The sequence below is a fragment of the Protopterus annectens genome, chromosome 2.part0 (genome assembly GCF_019279795.1).
Source record: "Protopterus annectens isolate FY-2018-M chromosome 2.part0, PAN1.0, whole genome shotgun sequence".
Taxonomy (NCBI): domain Eukaryota; kingdom Metazoa; phylum Chordata; order Ceratodontiformes; family Protopteridae; genus Protopterus; species Protopterus annectens.
Genome location: NC_056728.1, coordinates 690,513,578 through 690,535,062, shown reverse-complemented (window position 1 = coordinate 690,535,062; position 21,485 = coordinate 690,513,578). Strand labels below are relative to the sequence as shown.

At 44.5% G+C, this 21,485-nt stretch overlaps 1 protein-coding gene across 2 annotated transcripts in view; it reads left to right on the top strand.

Moving 5' to 3' along the window:
- Positions 1 to 21,485, top strand: part of LOC122793195 (eukaryotic translation initiation factor 4E-like) — an 891,923-nt gene that overhangs the window by 235,703 nt on the left and 634,735 nt on the right. For both annotated transcript variants that reach the window (XM_044061026.1, XM_044061025.1), the window contains one exon: positions 11,549 to 11,644. In XM_044061026.1, the coding sequence (XP_043916961.1) occupies positions 11,549 to 11,644 (96 nt within the window). The remainder of the gene's footprint in view (positions 1 to 11,548; positions 11,645 to 21,485) is intronic.

The following is a 21,485-nucleotide window of genomic DNA, read 5'->3' as shown; positions in this document are numbered from 1 at the left end:
AAGATACCTCAGATTTCTTGCAGGATCAGAGCATTATCAATTCTCAGCATTGCCCTTTGGCTTACTACTGCCCAGAGTATTCACGAAATGCCTGGCATCAGTAATTGCTCATTGCAGGCTTCAGGGAATTCAAATCTACCCTTACCTGGACGACTGCCTGTTACAAGCGGACAACAAAACAAATTAACAAAAGACTTGAAAAGGGTCATTCATCTACTGCAAGCCCTGGGATACACAGTCAATATAAAAAAGTCAAGGCTGATACCATCCCAAAGGATAACCTTCTTGGGTGCAGAGCTGGACACATCAAAACAAATGGCATTCCTAACAGTAGAAAAACAGGAGCAACTCCCTCTCTACTTCATGGCATTAACAAAGCAGAACCAGCTAACAGCAAGAAAAGTCCTGCAAGCCCTGGGTTACATGGCATCCTGCATAATACTGATTCCACATGCCAGACTACATATGAGAAAGTTACAGTGGTACCTAAGGAATTTATGGTCTCAGCACAAGCACAGCCTAGAAACCCAAATTCCAATAATTCCATGCCTGAAGCAAGAATTCCAATGGTGGGCTCAGGCCTGTCAGTCAAACAAAGGACTGCCCTTCCACAGCACTCAACCAAGCCAAACCATCACAACGGACGCCTCAGACCTCGGTTGGAGGGCGCACATGCTGGACAAGTGCATACAAGGCTTATGAACTCAAGACCAGCTGCACCTACACATAAATCAAAAGGAAATGCTGGCAGTAAAACTGGCAATTCAGACATTCAGACCATTTCTTCGACAGGGTCAACTGCTGATAAAGACGGACAACACCACAGTTATGTGGTACATCAACAAACAGGGAAGCACACATTCATACCCTCTATGCCGGATGGCAATGGACCTCTGGAATGTGGCCCTGAGCTTCAACATTCAGTTACAAGCAATTTTTGTGCCAGGAAAAGAAAATATACTAGCAGACATCCTAAGCAGAACTACCACGGATGCCCACGAATGGATGCTGCATCCGGACATCTTCAAAACCATTACAGGGAAATGGGGACTACCAGAAATAGACTTATTTGCATCCCCGCACAATCACCAACTGAAAAAAATCTGCACGAGGACGTACCACCCACTTGCTTGGAAAGTGGACTCCCTATCTTTCAGTTGGAAAAACCTGACAGCATATGCATTCCCACCTCTTCCTTTGATGCACAAGGTGCTATTGAAGATCAAAGAAGACCGTCCAAGGATCATCCTGATAGCTCCAGACTGGCCAAGGCAACATTGGTACCCATTACTGAGGAGTATGTCTCGGGAACAAATATGGCCTCTGCCCCTAGTTCCCTTACTGTTAACACAGAACAACTTCAAAACCCTGCATCCAAACCTGAAAACACTGCAGCTGGCTGCCTGGAACATTGCATAAGACCAAATAACCCAGATTTATCTCAAAGGGTTAAAGACATTATCTTGGAAGCTCGCAGACCCTCAACAAGAAAAAATTATGCAGCAAAATGGAAAAGATATCTCATTTGGAGTACTGCAAAAGGAGAAAATGTGTCACTGGTAAACATAGCTAACATCCTGGAATACTTGGCAGAGCTCTTCCACAATGGCCTGTCCTATTCTTCCATTAAGATTCATGCATCAGCTATTTCAGCAGAATACAACTTGGATCCTCCAGTCTTCTCACATCCTCTGCTCAGGCAGTTTCTGAGAGGAATTAAAAATGTAAAACCACCTAGGAAGCCACCATTGCCAGCATGGGACTTGAACTTTGTGCTAGAAAAGTTGACACTCCCTCCTTCGAGCCAGCAGCAACAGCAGAATTACAGTACTTATCATGGAAAACTGCTTTCCTGCTTGCAATCACTTCAGCAAGAAGGGTTTCTGAACTACAGGCATTAATGGCAGTACAGCCCTTCCTGATCTTCCATCAAGATAGAGTGTCCATGAGAACTAATCCTACTTTTATGCCAAAGGTGGTCTCCAGAGTATCTTTAAACCAGGCTATCCACCTGCCTACATTCTTCCCCAACCCACAGAACAGGGGAGAAAGACTGTTGCATACCTTGGATGTACATAGACAATTACGTTACTACCTGGACAGGACCAAGAGCAATAGAAAAACTGACCAGCTACTGGTAGCATATGCAACAGGAATGGAAGGAAAAGCAATTTCAAAACAGACAATCTCTAAGTGGATAGGAAATTGCATTAGATTTTGTTACTCTTACCATGGGAAGAAAACTCCAGAAAACATCAGACCTCACTCTACAAGGGCTACAGCCACTACCACAGCTTTTTTACAAGGAGTGGCTACCAAAGACATTTTAGAGGCTGCTACTTGGAGCTCCGTGCATACATTTGCCAAGCATTATAATTTGCCCTTATACTCCAGATCCCGAGCAGGTTTTGCCACTGCTGTTTTGCAAGGGATCTTAACTACACCATAATCTTATTACTCCTCCTCTCCCAGTTTGGCTATGGTATTCTACCCATTTGTAAGGACTGCAGATGCATCCTTGAAGGACATAGTACAGTTTTGTACCTACCATAAATGTAGATGTCCGATAGGCATGCATCTGCAGTCAGGATTACCCTCCCTCCTTCCCCTCTGAGGTACTCCTAGGGTATTTACCCATCTTCTAGCTAGCTGGGGGAATCTATTATGGTGTATTTGTTTGTATATATGTATATACATGTTTATTTTTATTTGCTCTCTCTTATTTGGAAACTTTTGCAATTATCCAAATTTAGCCTTCCTAGAGGGCACCTGGCATCTGGGGCAAGAAACACTGAGGAAGATGGCGTCGGCTGATACCTTTATACCCGAATAACTGCAGCTATGACGTCGGGTGAAGTGCGACATCAGCCGAGGCCAGACCCAGACTTTGGAATCCGGCCGACCGAAGGGCTGCCTGACGACAGGACAACCCATTTGTAAGGACTGCAGATGCATGCCTATCGGACATCTACATTTATGGTAGGTACAAAACTATACTTTTTGGTTGGGGTGGTGCAGAGGCTCCTCCAGTCACCACTGTTAACAAAATTATTCTCGGCTCCAGCTCCGTCGGCTCCAGAGCCTGCCCTTTTGTCGGTTCCGATTATTCCTCCTCCGACCACCTCTGTGTCGTCGGAGCCGGAGTGTTCTGAGTCGAGTGAGGTCCTTGGATCAGCTTTGAAACCCCCTTTGAGTTTTTCGGCTCCGACCTCTGCTCCAACCCTTTTGGTTCCATGTAATGGTTTTGGCACTCTTTTTTTCGTCGGTCAGACCTAAGGGGTATACACTGGGGCTCCACACCTCTGCTCCGAGTCTCCCTCTTGGTGCTTCGGCCGGGGGAACCCCTGTTCCGATTGTGGTCTCGGAGATGGGTCGCTCCTCGGATTCAGGTGGAGACACCCTTCGAGGCCATGAGGAGCGCACTGGCCAGGTCTTCAGTGAAATCACTCGAGTCAACCACTCCTTTTCCTGACACTGTGACTAGAGCCTCTGATGCCCCCCTATCAGCGGGGCTTGAAGGCCTGAGGATACCCCCATGCGTGGTCCCCTGCTTTCTGAGGGCCCTTCAGAGTCTTTGCCTGAAGAGCCTCCCAGAAAGAAGTTGTGTAAGAGGAAGCACATAGACTCCCCCAGATGAGTCTGTCACCTCAGACACCGACCTCGATGATGCAGAGGGGTCCCCAAAGTCGTCCTCTGATGTGTCATTCTCCGACATCCTGGAGATTTTGAGACAGAGAGGCTACTGGCCTTCCAAAACCCCCTCTGAGGAGGAGTCTGTCTTCCTCAAGGCCTTCGGAGCCCGACCTTCCGCCTCCTGGGTGTCTCCCCCCTTCGATGAATTGTTGGACCTTATTTGTCGAAGGGTGTGGGAACACCCTGACTCTGTGGAACCAGTTCCCAGCTGCCTGAACAAGTTCTTGTCTGCGTCTCCTGGAAAAGAGTTCTTGAAAAAAGGATTTCGTGTAGATGCCATGGTGGTGGCGTCTGCCACTCAGCAAGAAGTTGCAGAGGCTTCTGCTTCCGTTCCTACTCCTAACAAGGAGTCTAGGAGTATGGATCGGTATGGAAAGCGTACCCTGTCCTCAGCGACCTTTTACTTTGCAGTCGTTGAATTATCTGTGTCATTTTACGAGGCTCCAAAGAGATCTCCTCAAGGAGTTGGGAGATGCTCTGTCGGGTAACTTGCCTGAGGCGGTGAACCAGACTGTCAACGCCCAGCTGTCTACCCTGTCTTCTATTGTTAACTCTTCCATGAGGCTCATATCCTATGCAGCCGAGGGGGCGGGTAGGGCAGCTAGCACAGGCGTAGCCCTTTGGAGGCAAACTTGGATGCGCCTGTGTCACTTCGCGGAGGCCTTCAAGTCTTCCTTCATGGACGCTCCCTTTGACGGGTCCTCCCTCCTTGGACCCAAAGTGAAAGACACCCACACCAGATGTGAGCAGGAGGGTAAGACTTTTGTCTGCCGTATGGGCCCATTTTTTGCTTCCCTCTAGACCTTATCCCAAGGCGCAGAAGGGAGGAAAGATGTGGTTCAAGAAGTCTCGGAAGTCTTTTCCTGACCATCATAGTGACCCCGCCTCCAGAGGCAGAGGAGGGGGGGGATTACTCTGGAAGACGTCGTCCTTAGGGTGGGGGAGGCCCCTGCAACTCAGGAGATGTAAGTCCTTTCGTGGTTCCTCCTACCAACGTCCCTGAGGGACTTGCCCAACTGTGCCTCTCCTGAGCCAGTCTGGGGTCGTTTCTCGAAGCATGTTCAAGCTTAAGGAAACATCACTCAGGATTGATGGGTGCTTTGAATCATTGCCGGAGGTTACACCATTCCCTTTATCGCACCGCCTCCACCATCCAAGAGAATCCCAGACGTTCCACCCTGTCAAAGGGATCAAGCAGCGTTAGAAGTCTCAAAGCTGCTGGAAAAAGGAGTCATCCAACCAGTCCCCTCAGACCAGATCGGATCAGGAACTTTACTCAAGGTTATTTTTGGTGCCGAAAAGAACAGAGGACTTGAGGCCCATCCTGGATCTCAGCCGTTTAAACCGCTTAGTCAGGAAGTCCAAGTTCCGAATGGTCACTCTTCAAACCATTTTCCCCTTGTTGGCCTCCAGGAATCACTTACGCTTCCAGCTGGGAGCCAGTCATTTCCAATTCCGAGCCCTGCCCTTTGGTTTCACCACAGCCCCCGGGGTGTTTACCAAATGTCTGGCAGTGGTGACTGCTCACCTGAGACGTCTAGGATTCCAGATGTTTCCTTACCTAGACGACTGGCTTCTCACCGCCCCCACCAGGCATCTACTTGTTCGAGCCACGGAGGCCACCATCAACTTGGGTCAACTCCTAGGGATTACTTTCAACTGGCAAAAATCTGTCTTGCTGCCATCACAACATGTTGCATTTATCGGTGCAGAGCTAGATTCCGTAGAAATGAGGGTTTCCTTCCTACAGAAAGAATAAAAGTGCTACAGGCTCAAGTTTTGGCCTTATTACCTCTGAAAAAGGTCCGAGCCGGACTTGTTCTTCAGTTACTAGGTTCCATGGCCGCCACCATCCTACTAGTACCCCTGGCCAGGCTACATATGCAGATACTCCAGTGGCTTCTTTCGGTCCAGTGGTCCTATCAAGAATTCCCTCTTTCTCATCCGATTCTTATAACGGAACAATGCCGACAGAACCTGCGTTGGTGGCTTCATTCACCCAATCTGAACAAAGGGAGATCCCTGAACCCTCCACCCCCTACTGCCACAGTGACCACGGACGCCTCCCAGACAGGGTGGGGGGGGCATTATCTGGGCAGGACGTTCCAAGGCACGTGGCAAGATCACGAGGTACACCTGCATATAAATGTTTGGAGATGAGAGTGGTGCTACTAGTGTTGCAGGCACTTCACAGCTCTCTTCCCAAGGGAACTATTTCAATTCTTTCCGACATGTTAGTCGTGTGGTACCTGAACAAGCAGGGGGGAATCAAGTCCTATCCCCTTTGCAGAGAGGCCATGAGAGTGTGGAACTGGGCGGTGTCTTCCCAACGCTTTCTAGTGGCAACGCACATTCCGGGGAAGTCCAATGTGATAGCAGACAGGCTAAGCAGAGCTATTCTGATGCCTCACGAGTGGTCCCTGAATGATCGAGTTGCTGCTCAGATCTTCTCCAGGTGGGGTCTACCTTGCTGCGACCTCTTTGCCAGTCCCCTCAATGCCAAGTGCAGCAGTTACTTCACTCTGATCCCCCCTCAGGGGGAGTCACCCAGGGACTCTCTAGTCCATGATTGGCCCCCCCGGTCTGCTCTACGTCTTCCCTCCATTTCCTCTGCTGCCAGGAGTGATTCAGAAGGCAACTTCCTTGGGAAGCAAAATGATTTTGATTGCACCACACTGGCCCCGTCAATTTTGGTTGCCTTTTCTCCGGAGATGTACCATGGACAGTCCTTGGATTCTGGATCCAGTTCCAGACCTATTGACTCATCTGTCAGGGCAGTTCCACCCATCCCTGTGAACCCTCAAGCTCACTTCCTGGCTTCTCCACTTCCGTCCTTAGTCAGACAGCTTTCCTTTACACCGGAAGTGGTACATATCCTATCTTCTTCCCACAAGCCATCCACTAGAAAGATATACTCCAGTAAATGGAAGAGATTTGCTATCTGGGCCCAGTCACATAATCTAAAGCCCTTTACAGCCCCTGTGATGGCAGTTTTGGATTTTTTGGCGACGCTTTTCAGACAAGGTTCCGCTGCCTCCACTATTAAGGTGCAGCTGGCGGCAATTTCTAATTTTCACGTTTCATATGAGCCTTCCCTCATGGGCCATAAACTGTGTAAAGCATTCCTAAAAGGAGCCTGGTTACTTCGTCCCCCAGTTTCACAGCCAGTTTTGCCATGGGATTTAAATTTGGTGCTTAGAGCCATAACTTCTTCTCCCTTTGAGCCTGCAGCCACTTGTGAATTAAAATATTTGTCTTGGAAAACAGCCTTTCTGGTGGCCATTACTTCAGCCAGAAGGGTATCAGAGCTTCAAGCCCTTTCTGTTAAACCTCCTTATTTGATTTTTCATAAGGATAGAGTATCCTTGAGACTCAACCCTTCCTTTCTTCCTAAGGTTTCTTCTACCTTCTGTCTTCACCAATCCATTGAGTTACCGGTGTTTTTCCCACACTTTTCAAACAAGGCAGAATTCAAATTTCACCAATTGGATGTACATAGACAACTGAAGTTTTATTTGCACAGGACAAAACAAGAGAGGAAATCAGATCAGTTGTTTGTGTCCTTTTCAGAGAACAGGATTGGTAGCCCTGTGACCAAAGGCACTATTGCAAGGTGGATTAAGGACTGAATTGGCTTTATTTACACATCGGCAGGTAGAGATCTACCTTTCCCAGTTAAGGCGCATTCTACCAGGCAGGGCTATGGCTACCTCAGTGGCTTTTCATGTTAGGCTCTCTTTGGATGAAATCTGTGCGGCAGCCACCTGGGCTTCCCCACACACCTTTATTTCTCATTATAAGCTGGACGTGGCTTCTAGAGGCCGGGCTTCCTTTGGTTCCACGGTGCTCAGGAGTGTTTTCCCATGAGCCTCCCAGGATAGAGGTGCTAGGGACGCTGTCCCGTCAATAATGAATGTAGGCAAACTAGTACCACATTACATCAATTAGTTATGTACTCACCATAACGATAGATGTATGTGGTCCATCTCGCCTACATTCTTACGTACCCACCCACCTTCCCCCTTTCTGGTGGACTTGGAGGAAATTTATATTCTTAGACCCTTCTGAGGATATTATTTTTTCTCTTTTCTTGCTGTGTGTTCCTGTGGGGTTATGTATGTGTAATGATCATATTGTGGCAAACAAGATCTGGGGGTTTGGGCATGGTGCGTCCTGGGATACAGGCTTAGCCCAGCCAATTAGAGACTTCGTGCTAGTTAAAGCGGCCGAGTCGGAGCCGATTCTCTGCTCCGAGCCCATCAGTAATGAATGTAGGCGAGATGGACCGCATACATCTATCGTTCTGGTGAGTACATAACTAATTGTTACTTCTCTGATCTATACAACCTATGTGGTGTATTTGCTTGTAGATGAAGGTAAAGTTTATTTTGGTGCATTTATGTTTTATATATATATATATATATATATATATATATATATATATATATATGCATATATATATATGCATATATAGCCTACCATTTTGGGGGGCACCTGACATCTGGGGCAAGAAATATTGAAGAAAATGGCGTTGGCTGCATGTTTTTATACCCCTGACAACCTGACATAAGGGAATTGGCGACAGCGGCCAACGCAGGACCCAAGACTTTGGAATTCAGGCCGACTGAGGGCAACCTACCAGCAGGATTACCCAAATGTAATGACTGCAACAGTGAATACACTCGAACATCTACATTTATGGTAAGTGTACACAACTGTACTTTCCTTCCAAAAGCCCTCCACTAAGACCACCTATATAAAAGTGGAAAAGATTCACCATTTGGGCTAATTCTTAAGATGTGAATCCCTTTTTGGCACATCTGCCATCTTTATTGGATTTCCTGACTGCTCTTTATTTTGGAGTTATTCTGGTATTAAATTGCAGTTAGCGGCCATGCCTAACTTTCATTTGGGAGATAGTGGCATACTTCCATTGTTTTCCTGAGACTGGCAAAATCATTCTTGTGTGGTACTTTTCTCTCACATTTGTTGAGGGATTCTATTCCCCATTGAAATGTTACTGTCCTGTTAGAGCCTTACCAAAGCCCTGTTTAAGCTGTCTGCTTCTGCAAATTTGAAATTCATATCTCGGAAAACTTTGTTTTTGTTGGCTGTTAAGTCTGCCACAAGGATTCAAGTTATGAGCCTTATGAAACCTCCTGTCTTTTTTTATAACAGTAGAGATTCCCTTTGGACTAAACTAGCTTTCCTTCCTAAGGTGACTTCAGAGACTAACTTAAACCAATCTATATACCTTCTGGTATTCTTTCCAATTTTTTTTCAAATAAAGATGAATATCCACTCCATTCCTTAGATGTCCACAGTCTGCTTTAGTTTTATTTGCAACATATAAAACACCTTGGAAAGATTGATCAACTGTTTCCTTTTCTAAGGCAAAGTTGGTTTCTACTGTGTTAGTTACCTTGTCCAGGTGGTTTTCTGACCCTGTTACCTTTGTTTACAGGGCTAGGAGATTGCCACTGCTGTCTAAATCCAAGGCACAGTTGACTGGAAAGGTTACTCCTTTTGTGGCCTTTTTTTATCCATGTTCTCATTGATGACATTTGTACGACAATGACATGGTCCGCAGTTCATGTGTTTGTTATGATAAGCTTGACCTGCCTTTCAGGTCCAGAGTTGCCGTTGGTTCTACCATTCTGTGGAATATCCTGCAATAGTGCTTTACAGAGTTGTTATTGCTGATGTCTCTGTACCATTAAGATGATGATACTTTATGAAAAGTCAACGTCAGATAGTAGTTATGTACTTACCTTAATGTTAAACCAGTGTTATCATCTTTTCTTTGTCCCAGCATCCCCACTTCCCATTCTTCATCAATTGCCACTCCTTTTTGGCTCCTTCTGGACTGCACTGGACCTTCCTGGAGCCTTTCTTGGTTGCAGCCATTTTCTGGTTGCTGTGTGTGGTTACATTACAATGTCTTGTAGGCAGTATTCTATCTTTTCAGAGGTGATAGTCACTTGTATGGAGGCAAACTTTATCTGAGGGCAGTAGTGCATTATGAGAGAAGGGAGGAGCTTGAGCCTTGGAGTGGAAGTTTGTTTGCCAGCCTCTGATCTGATCGAATCTGATATATGCCCAGAGATTGAGATGGTCTGAAGAAGGCAACACAGATCTATTCTATTCTTATGATACGTACATCATTTTAGATAGTGAGATGATGCTTCACAGTGGACCCTCCTCATTATTTGCACAACTCTTTTAATACACCGTATTGAATCAGTCATTGCTGCATGATGTGCTATGCCACTTGCACATAGAATACTTTTCACGTTTTTAATTTTTCTGACTTAAATTTATTCAAACAATATTTTGCTGGGATATTACCTGAGGATAAATGTCAAGTGGCAGGCTACTCTGTCTAGTATGGCGTGCGTTGAGTTAGTAGTCAGAGCATGAGCTACTGCAGTTATGGACAAGACCTGAGGCATATAATTGTTTCTTTGGGGAAAGAACAAAGCTACAGCAACATAGTTAATGTTTTACAGAAATGGCTGGAAGATGTTTGTTGGCAAAAGGTACTATCTATATCCTGCTCGCATTGCATGCCATATATTTTGAAGAAAAGTGTATTATAATTTGAATAGTGACTACTTCAATCATTAGTGAGCAAAGGCCTTGTAAATAGTATGCACACTTTTCTGGCTTTGTCAGTCTAATAAAGCCTATTTTTGATGAACGTTGGCAAGGCAACTTGACTATGTTTAGTGTCCGTTTTTATTAGGGGCGGCCACAGTGGTGCAGTGGTCAACATTGTTGCGTCACAGCAAGAGGTTCTCTGGTTCAGTCCTCGGCTGGGTTGCCTTCTGTGCGGAGTCTGCATGTGGTCGCGTGGGGGTTTCCTTCTGGTGCTCCAGTTTCCTCCCTCATCCCAAAGACATGCTGCAGGTGGATTGGAGACTCTAAATTGGCCTTAGGTGTGAGTGCATGTGTGTGCCTTCTGTGGAAGGTTGGATGCCGGGCTGGCAACTCGACACTGTAAAACTCCACTGCCAATCATGAGCGGACAGATGATCCACTGTGGCGACCCCTAACTGGGAAAAGCCGAAAGAAGAAGACGTAGTGTCCGTTTTTATTAGGTTAGCTTATGTTTCTGGTGTGGCACAGAGGCAGAGAAAGGATACCATTGTATAGTTTGGAGCTAGCAGACCTGAAGTAGAAGCATTTTGTACATACATTTTTTTCATCTTGTAATCATTATTTTAGTTATAAATGCTACTTTTGTGCAACTGCAAGTAATGTATCATTATGCTGTTATGTTTAGTCGTGTCTAGGACTCTTGCACGAACGCACTTTTTACCAACATGCGAATGGGCTGGAATACACAAAAATGCTTTTCGCCGAAGCAACATTTTTGAATAAGTATGCCTGTTGTGCCAGTCGTACTACGGTGCGGATAAGGGAGTGAGAAAATTAAAGTAGGGGGGTGGGGGGTGCAGGGGGGCTTGCCCCCCTGTGTAAAAGTATATTTAATGTTTTTTTCTTCTTTTTTTTTATTTAAACATAATTTAGCGAAAGCGCTTTTTCGGTAAAAGTGCTTTCATTAAAGTGTGTTCGGTGATAGTGGATTCGTAGTGTTGAAATTTCGTTCAACAGTCCTAGAGCCGTTTAGTCATGTACTATTTTAAGAGAAGTATTTTGCAGAACTTCTTTCACTGTTTTTCCCCATACCTTTATAAATTGTTCTCTTTGAGTAATGGTCCTTTAACAGTATTTGTCAAGAATGCCAGACTAGAGAGTTTATACTGGTGTTACCAGTGGATTTACATGCATGTAGTACGTGTTTTGCCATAATTTTTTAAATATTTTTTCTTTCTTTCTTTTTGTCTTTCAGATGGGCACTTTGGTTCTTTAAAAATGACAAAAGCAAAACATGGCAAGCAAATTTACGTTTGATCTCCAAGTTTGATACTGTTGAAGATTTCTGGGCGTGAGTACATTTTTATAGTTGTAGAGGGTTTTGCATATTGATCGAATTAGAGAATTAAAGAGCCTCTGTAGCAGAAAAATAAGATTATTTTTATTATGTACACATTGTTGATTATTTGAAGTTGGCATCATTTCAAGTGTCTGCGTTATGCAGTTATTAACCACAGTATATTGTAGAGCTTCTGTAGTATCTTTTTGCTCTTCATATCAGCCCAAGTCCCTCATGCAAGTTTAAGATTGATGCTGAAAGTTTGTTGCACTGGGCAGAATTTGCATTACAAGCTTTCTGATAATTTTAAAATGTAGTTATGAAACCACTATGGCAGTTTGAATGATTTCTTTGTAGGTGGGAGTCTGCTGTAGAAGGATATCTCCCATTCTTCCACTATTTTCAGATGATGTCTGAGTTGGGCTAAACTTTTAGGATATAAATAGGGCAGCCTTTGTCAGCTTCAGTTCTTTATATATATGTATGTATATATGTGTGTGTGTGTGTGTATATATATATATTTGTGTGTGTGTGTGTCATCAGAAAGCATGTGTTTTTCCCTTCCAGAGAGGGAAGTATCCACTTTGGGCTCCGTTTTCTAAGTTGCATTTTATTGTTTTTTTTTCTGTATATTTTACTGCTTATTATGGAAGAGATTTTCCTCATAGCTCTCGACCTTCCATCTGCAAAATGAGGAACACTAGCCCTTATAATGTGGAACAAATGGGCAAATGTGGAACACATACTAATGGCTTACTAACAACTTAAACTAGGAAGGTCATAGGATGGTTAAAATATGCTGGTTTTATTTATAAAGAAGATCCTTTAATGAATTAATGTAATTAATATCTATTTACAATGGATTTCACTTAAAAAAAATTCCTAACACTGAATGTGTGACAGAGTCTTTCAGTGTGGAACTTTGAGAAACATGAACTTTTTAAGACCCCAAATGAGGTACGTTCCTCATAATGAGGTACACTTGAGAGGTATGGATTTTTTTTTTTGAGGTTTGATTTCCCCAGAAAAAAAAAACACTAATGTGCTGCTGTGGAAGACTGATCTTGCCCAAGGACTGTCGTCTCCACAGCCAATTTGATTTGTAGACGGCCATCTTTTCCTGGGACTTTTTACGTGCTTTTTTCCATCTGGCTTGCAGTTTCCAAGTTTGAGAGAGAACTGGCAGCTTTTGGTTTTGGTACTGTTACTAAGAGACATCCCTCCCATGACCTTAAACTTAATAAATTGCTGAAAATAAAATAATGCAGATACAGAACAATACACAAACCTAAGAAATTACTCATTACAGAACCGACAGACAGTAAAAGGCTTTAGCAATTTCCCCAATCTTGCTGTGGAGGCCTGAGAGTTTTGGTCCCAGTGTGGCATCGCCTTATCCACGTCTCAGCCCCACTGCCTGCAGTCACAGTGCCCTTAATACACTTAAACCCTTTGGTGGCAAACAGTGAAAGAGTGTTTTCTCTATAGTCGGCCTATCCTAGAGCTTGGGGAGTTACTTGAGCCAGACATTATCTTCCAGTCACCTACAACTGATGTTTGTGCTTTTCAGTTTTTACCTGCATGCTAGTACTGGATCTCGCTGCAGGATGTCCTTGAGTACAAAAAATCCTGGAAATGTTAACAGTACTTACTGCTGAACAGAAGTAAACTAGCACAGGAGACTTTCCTAGCCTGTTGCCCCAGAGTCAGATGTCTTAGGATTGGACTCCTATCTTGTAGTCTGCACCTCTCATTTGACTGTAGGAAGTTTGACAAGGAGTACGTGGTCATGTGCAAAAGATTAGCCCTCAGATGTCCTTCAAGAATGCAACTGCAGTCATAACATGTGGGTTGTCCTGCCTCAGGCAGCCCTCGGTCGGCCGGATTCCAAAGTCTGGGTCCGACGTCGGCTGATGTCGCATTTCTCTCCGACGTCAGGGAAGCTGGAGTATATAAGCATCAGCCGACGCCATTTTCTTCAGTCTTTCTTGCCGCGCGGTGCCCGAAGCAGAAGCAGTTCGCAAGTGCCGGTCGGTCAGCTCCTGTATTCTACGATACCGAAGTCATCAAAAGCTAAGTACCCCGTTGGGGACCTTTTCTTGCCTCAGCCGATGTCAGAAATTACTGAAAAAGTTAACAATTGTCTTTTTTGTGGTAAACAAATACCTCATAAGGATTTCCACTCCTACTGCCTCCCTTGCCTGGGCCCAGACCACGACGTCTCGGCCTGTGTAGCCTGTGCTCGCTTCAACAAGCGCACTCTCAGGCGCCGGGCGGAGTTCGCTGAAGACTTTTTCGGCGATAAATTTGCTTATACCATGCCGTCGGATCTTCCGACATCACAAACTCCCAAAAAGACCGGGACCGACATACTCGGCCCGCGTCTACTACCGACTCCACGCCAAAACCTAGCGCGAGTGCTCCGGTTCCCTCTGAGACGGTCTCTCCACCGCTCCGAACCGAAGACACCGCAGTACCGACGACTCTGATTCCAGACATTACTTCGACGCCAGTTATAGATTTTCCTCCGGATACCGAAACCGAGGAGATGCCCGAGACCATTTCTGTAGACAAGGTCACTCCTGCACGTGGAGCTGCCAGGCCTCCTATGGCCATGTCTATTAAGGCCTACACTAGGGCTAAGGCAGCCAGCAAAACAAAGCATATTACTTCAAGATCCTTACCTCAGCCGACTCCAGAGACACAAATTATGTCCATGGCTGCTGATTTAATTTCCATGATTAGAGGTTCACAGACCCATCCAGAGAGAGCATCCCAGCCTCCTCCTGATAAAAGGCCCCGGGTTGAACCCTCTGACCCTACTCCTTCAGATGAGGACTCTGAGGGCTCTGTCCACTCTGATAGCCAGGAAGAGCTCTTCCAGACCTATGAGGACTCCGATGCAGAAGATTCCATCCCTCGGCCTGCCCTCCTGAGGATATTTCCTTTGGGGAAGTTCTGCACACCATGAGGGAACATTTCAAGTGGCAGGGCCAAGAATATTCTGATTCCAGGAAACGCCTTAGGACTTTCCTTAAGAAGCCTCAGCACAGGCCCTTAGCTATTCCTCCTGTACTTGATGTTCTGGATGATTTGTATGCTGATTCTAGTGCTACCCCTGATACTCTCCCTCCTGCTCCAGCCAAGCCAGACGGGTATTACAGGGTCCCAGAAACTCATTCCCATTTATTCAGGGCCCATACTGTGGATTTGGAAACTATTTCACAGGGGCCTAAAGGAGTTTCAGCCTCCACCTCTAAAAATCCTTTGCCCTCCAACAGGGAGGCAAGGTCTTTAGAGAGATGGGGTAAAAAGGTTTACACTTCCACTACTTTATCTATGAGAGCTTTAAATTGCCTTTTTCATATGTTCCAATATCAGGATTATCTCTTAGAAGATTTACAAAAAACACTAGCTTCTCCTGATCCTTTAGACAGGAAGACTTTGCAGGAAGCTGTACATAACACTCAGCAAGTAAGCAATCACTTCCTGCAGTGTGGATATGATGCACTGGAAGCTTCATGTAGGACAGCTATGACAGGGGCAGTGATGCGAAGACATGCTTGGTTAAAAGATCAACCTCTACCAGATCATGTAAAAGCAAAGCTTCTGGATGCACCTTTGGAAAAGAACAAGCTTTTTGGTGCAAATGCTAAGGATGTGCTAAAGACCATTGAAGAAAAAGCAAAATCAGTTCAAACTGTAAAGGATTTCCTCCAGGCTTAACCCCCCAGATTCAGTAGGAACTGGCCTTCAAAAAATTGGTCCTTTCCTAATCCAGAAAAGTTTCAAAGGGGTAAGAACAGACGTGGCTGAGGAAGAGGCCAATACAGAGGCCCTTACAGGGGACGTCAGTGGCAGCCAGGAAACCAAAGAAGTGACGCAGGGGTTTCTCCTGCCCAACAACCACAATCTCAATGACTTTCCTCTACTACCGCCTACCAGGGAACAACTAGAAGCTCCCTTGGGTGGAAAATTATCTCTGTTTGCAGAAAACTGGCACAGACTGACAAAGGACAAATGGATTTTGGACATTATAGACCGAGGGTACAGGTTTCATTTTCATACCCTACTAAGAAAACAAGGCATGCCAAATCTACCACAACATCAAAGGGCAGAGGCTATCAAGCAAATCTCTCTGCTAGCTCAAATGAAAGCAATAGAAAGAGTTCCACAACAAGAACAGGGATTTTACTCAAGACTGTTTCTTGTTCCAAGGAAAGAAACTCAATGGAGGCCAATACTGGACTTGTCCGCATTAAACACCTTTCTAATAGTACCAAAGTTCAAAATGCTGACTCTGCAGCAACTCCTTCCCATGCTGGGCAAGGAGTCGTGGCTGATTACTCTGGACCTCAAGGAGGCATACCTGCATGACCCTATCAGACACAGTTGCAGAAGATACCTCAGATTTCTTGCAGGGCCAGAGCATTATCACTTCTCAGCATTGCCATTTGGATTATCTACTGCGCCCAGAGTGTTTACAAAATGCCTGGCTTCAGTACTTGCTCATTGCAGGCTCCAGGGTATACAAATCTACCCGTACCTGGACGACTGCCTCATACAAGCGGACGACAAACTGATGTTGACAAAAAATCTGGAATATGTCATACCAAGCTCTGGGATACACAGTCAACTTCCAAAAGTCAAGACTGCAGCCATCCCAGCAAATCTTCTTAGGAGCCAAACTAGACACAGCCTCTCAAATGGCTTACCTGGCAGAAGACAAGCAAGAGAAGTTAACTCAATACTTCAAAAATCTAGCAAAACTCACCCAGATGACTGCAAGGAGATTCCTACAGGCCCTGGGTTACATGGCATCCTGCATTCTACTGGTTCCATTAGCAAAACTACACATGAGAAAGCTTCAGTGGTACCTAAAAGCGTTTGGTCTCAGCACAGCAACAACTTGGAGACAATCATACCACTCATTCCATGCTTACAAAAGGAATTCCTATGGTGGGCTTCGGTGAGCAAGGAAAACACAGTTTTGTCATTCAAAAAACCACAGATAGCACAGACCATGACTACAGACGCCTCAGACCTCGGATGGGGGGCGCACATGGAAGGCAGATGTATACAAGGACAATGGTCTCCAAAGGAAACACATCTGCATATAAATCAAAAGGAAATGCTGGCAGTAATGCATGCTATCGAGGCTTTTCAAAACCAACTCCAGCAAGGTCACTTAATGATACGGACAGACAACACCACTGTGATGTGGTACATAAACAAGCAGGGGGGCACCCACTCTTATCCCCTTTGCAGACTGACAATGCAGCTTTGGGAGAAATCACTGAGCCTAAACATCCAGTTACAATCCCAGTTTGTTCCAGGAAAAGACAATGTGTTGGCGGACAGCCTAAGCAGGAATTTCACAGATCCACACGAGTGGAGGTTGCATCCGAAGGCTTTCAGACAACTCACTTGACATGGGGCAAGCCAGAAGTGGACCTATTTGCCTCTCACCTCAATCATCTACTACCAAAATTTTGCACAAGGACATACCATCCAAAGGCTTGGAAAATAGATGCTCTTTCATTCAACTGGAGCTCCCTAGCAATCTATGCATTCCCACCTCTGCCACTGATGACCTCAGTATTACTAAAGATCAAAGCAGAGAAGCCCAAGGGAATCATAATAGCTCCGGATTAGCCAAGACAACACTGGTACCCACTACTATGGAGCATATGTCACACCAGGAGGTGGGCCCTCCCTCAGTGGCCTCTACTTTTGACTCAGCACAATTTCGGAACACTGCATCCAAACCTTCAGACTCTGCAGCTAACAGCCTGGGAGATCCCATAAATAAATTCAACTTACCTCTCTCTAAGGAAGTTCAGCGGATCCTAACAGAGGCTCGAAGGCCGTCCACCAGAAAGGTCTACTTAGCCAAGTGGAAAAGATTCAGCAATTGGAATACCAGCAAAGGGCATGATGCATCATTACTGAACATCCCACTTATCTTGGAATATTTGGCAGATATGTTACAGAGTGGCCTCTCGTACTCATCAATAAAAATACATGCATCTGCCATTTCAGCTAGATACAACACAGATCCTCCTGTTTTTTCTCACCCCTTACTAAGACAATTCCTCAGGGGAATCAAGAACATTAAGCCACCAAGAAAGGCCCCAGTGCCAGCCTGGGACCTCAACTTTGTCCTAGAAAAACTGACTCTACCTCCTTTTGAGCCAGCAGCTTCAGTTGACTTGCAATTTCTCTCATGGAAAACAGCTTTCCTGTTGGCAATTACCTCAGCAAGAAGGGTTTCGGAACTACAGGCCCTAATGGCAATACCACCCTTTATTATTTTCCACAGAGACAGGGTTTCATTAAGGACCAGCCCTACATTTATGCCAAAGGTGGTATCTAGGGTTTCTCTAAATCAAGCCATTCATCTGCCTGCCTTTTTCCCCAATCCTGAGAATAAGGGGGAAAGGCTGTTACATACCTTGGACATTCATAGATCACTTCGATACTACCTGGACAGAACCAAGGCCAGTAGGAAGTCTGAACAGCTTTTTGTAGCTTACGCCCCTGCAGTCCAAGGAAAAGCAATTTCAAAACAGACTATTTCTAAATGGATTGGACATTGCATCAGATTCTGTTATTCCTTTCATGGAAAGACTGTTCCAGCCTATGTCAGACCACATTCCACCAGAGCTACAGCCACCTCTACAGCATTTTTAAGAGGGGTGCCTACAAAGGACATTCTAGAAGCTGCTACATGGAGCTCCGTGCATACATTATCAAAACACTACAATCTCCCCGTATATTGCAGATCCAGAGCAGGCTTTGCTTGGCAGTCCTGCAGGCTTTGATTAGCACACCATCACTCTCCTAGAGCATACCTCCTTCCCCAGCTAAGCTATGGTATTCTACCCACATGTTATGACTGCAGTTGCATTCTTGAAGGACATAGTACAGTTTTGTACCTACCATAAATGTAGATGTCCGAGAGACATGAAACTGCAGTCGGGTTTTCCCTCCCTCCATACCCCTCTATGCTTAGGGTCCACTCCTATCCCTCTCTCTCTTAGCTGGGGATATCTGTTATGGTGTATTTGTTTTATTGCTCATGTATTTGTTTGGAATCCTGTTTTTGTCTTCCAGTTTGATTACAGCCTTCCTTGGAGGGCACCTGGCATCTGGGGCAAGAAACACTGAAGAAAATGGCGTCAGCTGATGCTTATATACTCCAGCCGCCCTGACGTCGGAGAGAAATGCGACATCAGCCGATGTCGGACCCAGACTTTGGAATCCGGCCGACCGAGGGCTGCCTGAGGCAGGACAACCCACATGTTATGACTGCAGTTCCATGTCTCTCGGACATCTACATTTATGGTAGGTACAAAACTGTACTGTTTCCTGGCCCTGAGTGTATATGGCATTCCTCCAGATTCCCGACTTTTCAGTTGCTTAAAGAAATCCCTCTTTAAACATCTTTATTAAATTGTCACTTAACTCATTGGCAAACATACATTAACAAAAAAATCCATTTAAATATGGTGTAAATCACATATTTTCTTTGCTGCTGTCATCAGTCCAGTATTGCAAAACCTTGCTGAATTACTGCCTTCCCTTAAACCTCATTCCTTCTCTTGGACATTATTTTGCATGTATTGTTCCCACACAATTTTCATCTACTTCTGTGTAATTTCTTCCCTCTTCTAAAGATCCGTTTTTCCAGTTCTTTTCTCTCTTATAATATTCAGTACCTGAATTACAGTTGGTGTAGACTTAGATTTTCATTTTCAAGTAATTGCTTTTTTGGCAGCCAACATAATTTAAACTTTGTAAGGCCTTCCCATGTCTAGGCAGATCAGTTCCTGTATCCGAGCTCAGAAGAATCATTTCTTTACAGCCATTTGCTCACCCAATATTTTTGGTAGAGTACTCTGTATGGAATTTTTTAAAATTGCAGTCTCATTACACTCCCAAAACATAAGCTCCCAGTTAACTTTTTTTTTCTCCTTCACACCTCCAACATTTGCTATCTACCTGAGGAAAAATTGTTTGAAGTCTGCTCTGACTATAAATTGCTAGAGGAAATTGTCACTGCTGAGTACAGATTTCCTTTTCTGCAGGAGATGACGCATTGTAGTGAGAGTATATCATCAAACTGCTCTCAAGTGGATTTTTTTTGAGAAATATTAAACTTTCTAAGTGGCCTAATAGATAAATTGAAGTTTCATAGATGCCTAATTTAATACGTAGAGAAAAATAAGCCTTTAGGGTTTGGAAGAGTTAAGTGTGACAGCTTTTCATGTTTTTGACATGTAAAAATGCTTTAGGAAGTATGTCCCTTGAAGAATAAAAGTCCCAACTGTCTGCCCCCCACCACCACCCACACCCGAAAAAAAAAATGCATAGGTTTTATACGGTTCAGGAATCCTACTAGAGGAGGTGTTTGTGTTTGCTGCAGGTTTCAGTATCCCCCAAAATGATGAAGAAACAATGTTTTGATGATTTTGAGGAGGAAAGTAAGATTTGCATTTTCTGTGTTCATTCACAGAGAGACATTAATTGCCTACCGCTTATGATCAGTGAGTAGGGTTACAGCCTCAAACAAGCGGTGATAATAGCATATGAAATCCTTGATGAGGCATTAAATGAGAACCGCAGCCACAGACTCAAAAAACATGTTTATTTTAACATGGTTTGGTGTTTCGTACATTTTAACACCATTCTGGGACTATTTACAGGTTTTTAAATATTTTTGTACGCAATTTCTGTGTCTGACCACTTGGGGTCTGGCATCTTGAAGTAATTCTGATTGTTTAGTCTGCCTCTAGGTATCCCACAATGCATTGCTCATCTGTAAAAAGTTGCATTACACAGGCCTCTTTCTTCCTACAGCTCCTGTGACTGCATTGATTTTACTTGCATACACTGCTGTCTTTCAGCCTAAGTAACATTTCATGCTGTTCAGTGACTACTTAAAATGCAAACAGTGCACATGCCACAGAACAGACTTTCAGAGTGCTTTTTACTGCTGCTTCTATTTAGAAAAAAGTGCTAAGTGTAATTTGAGCTGTTATCTACTGTGATTGACAGCTCACAATAGGAGACTTAACTCATGTACTGTTTCCTTGTTCTAGCTTGTACTTTCTGTATGGATAGGGGAAGGACCAGGGAGCTGTGACATCACAGCATGGGTGGGTTTTTAGGACAGTTATGGTGATGTCAGTTTTGGGAGGGAATTGGCCAGAAAACTACCTGTATTCAGTGGCCTTGATGACATCAATGAAGTGGAGAATATTCCAGGACAGGATTTCAGTTTTTGAAAGTGAAGCCACCACAGTACAGTAAGGTGCTGTTCTAGTGGACAGAAACAGTCAATTTAAAATATTCTAAATGCTGCATTGTTGTTTATTCATAGCAGGAACAACAAATCAGGAGAGAGAAAATGGACAGGAAGTTGAGCATTTAATAATAGAATCCCGTTGTCCTTAAAGTGACAGAATCTGTGCACTGATGCAGATGGCATTCAGCCTTGCGAAGAGCACTGTTAAATTTGGATATGTAGCCAGTGCTGTCAGCAGGGGGAAAGCCACAGGAAGTGGTAGTCTGTAAGCATACTTGGCTGAGGATTAAGTTTTCTGTAGACTACATAAAAGGGTAGTCATTAAAACTTGTATGGAAAAGGATCTGCTTTGCTGTTTGGCTGTCCTTCCTGGAAATTTTTAATGAAGTGGAAGAAAAAGGAAAACAAAGTTATCAGGACAGCATTTCATCTGTCCTTTCTCTGGTACAGTAAAGGTTATCACACAACACTGTGGCCTTTCTTTAGAATGCATCCTTCGATGTTTAAGTAATAAAAAGCCTTTGAAATGAAACTGACATAAGA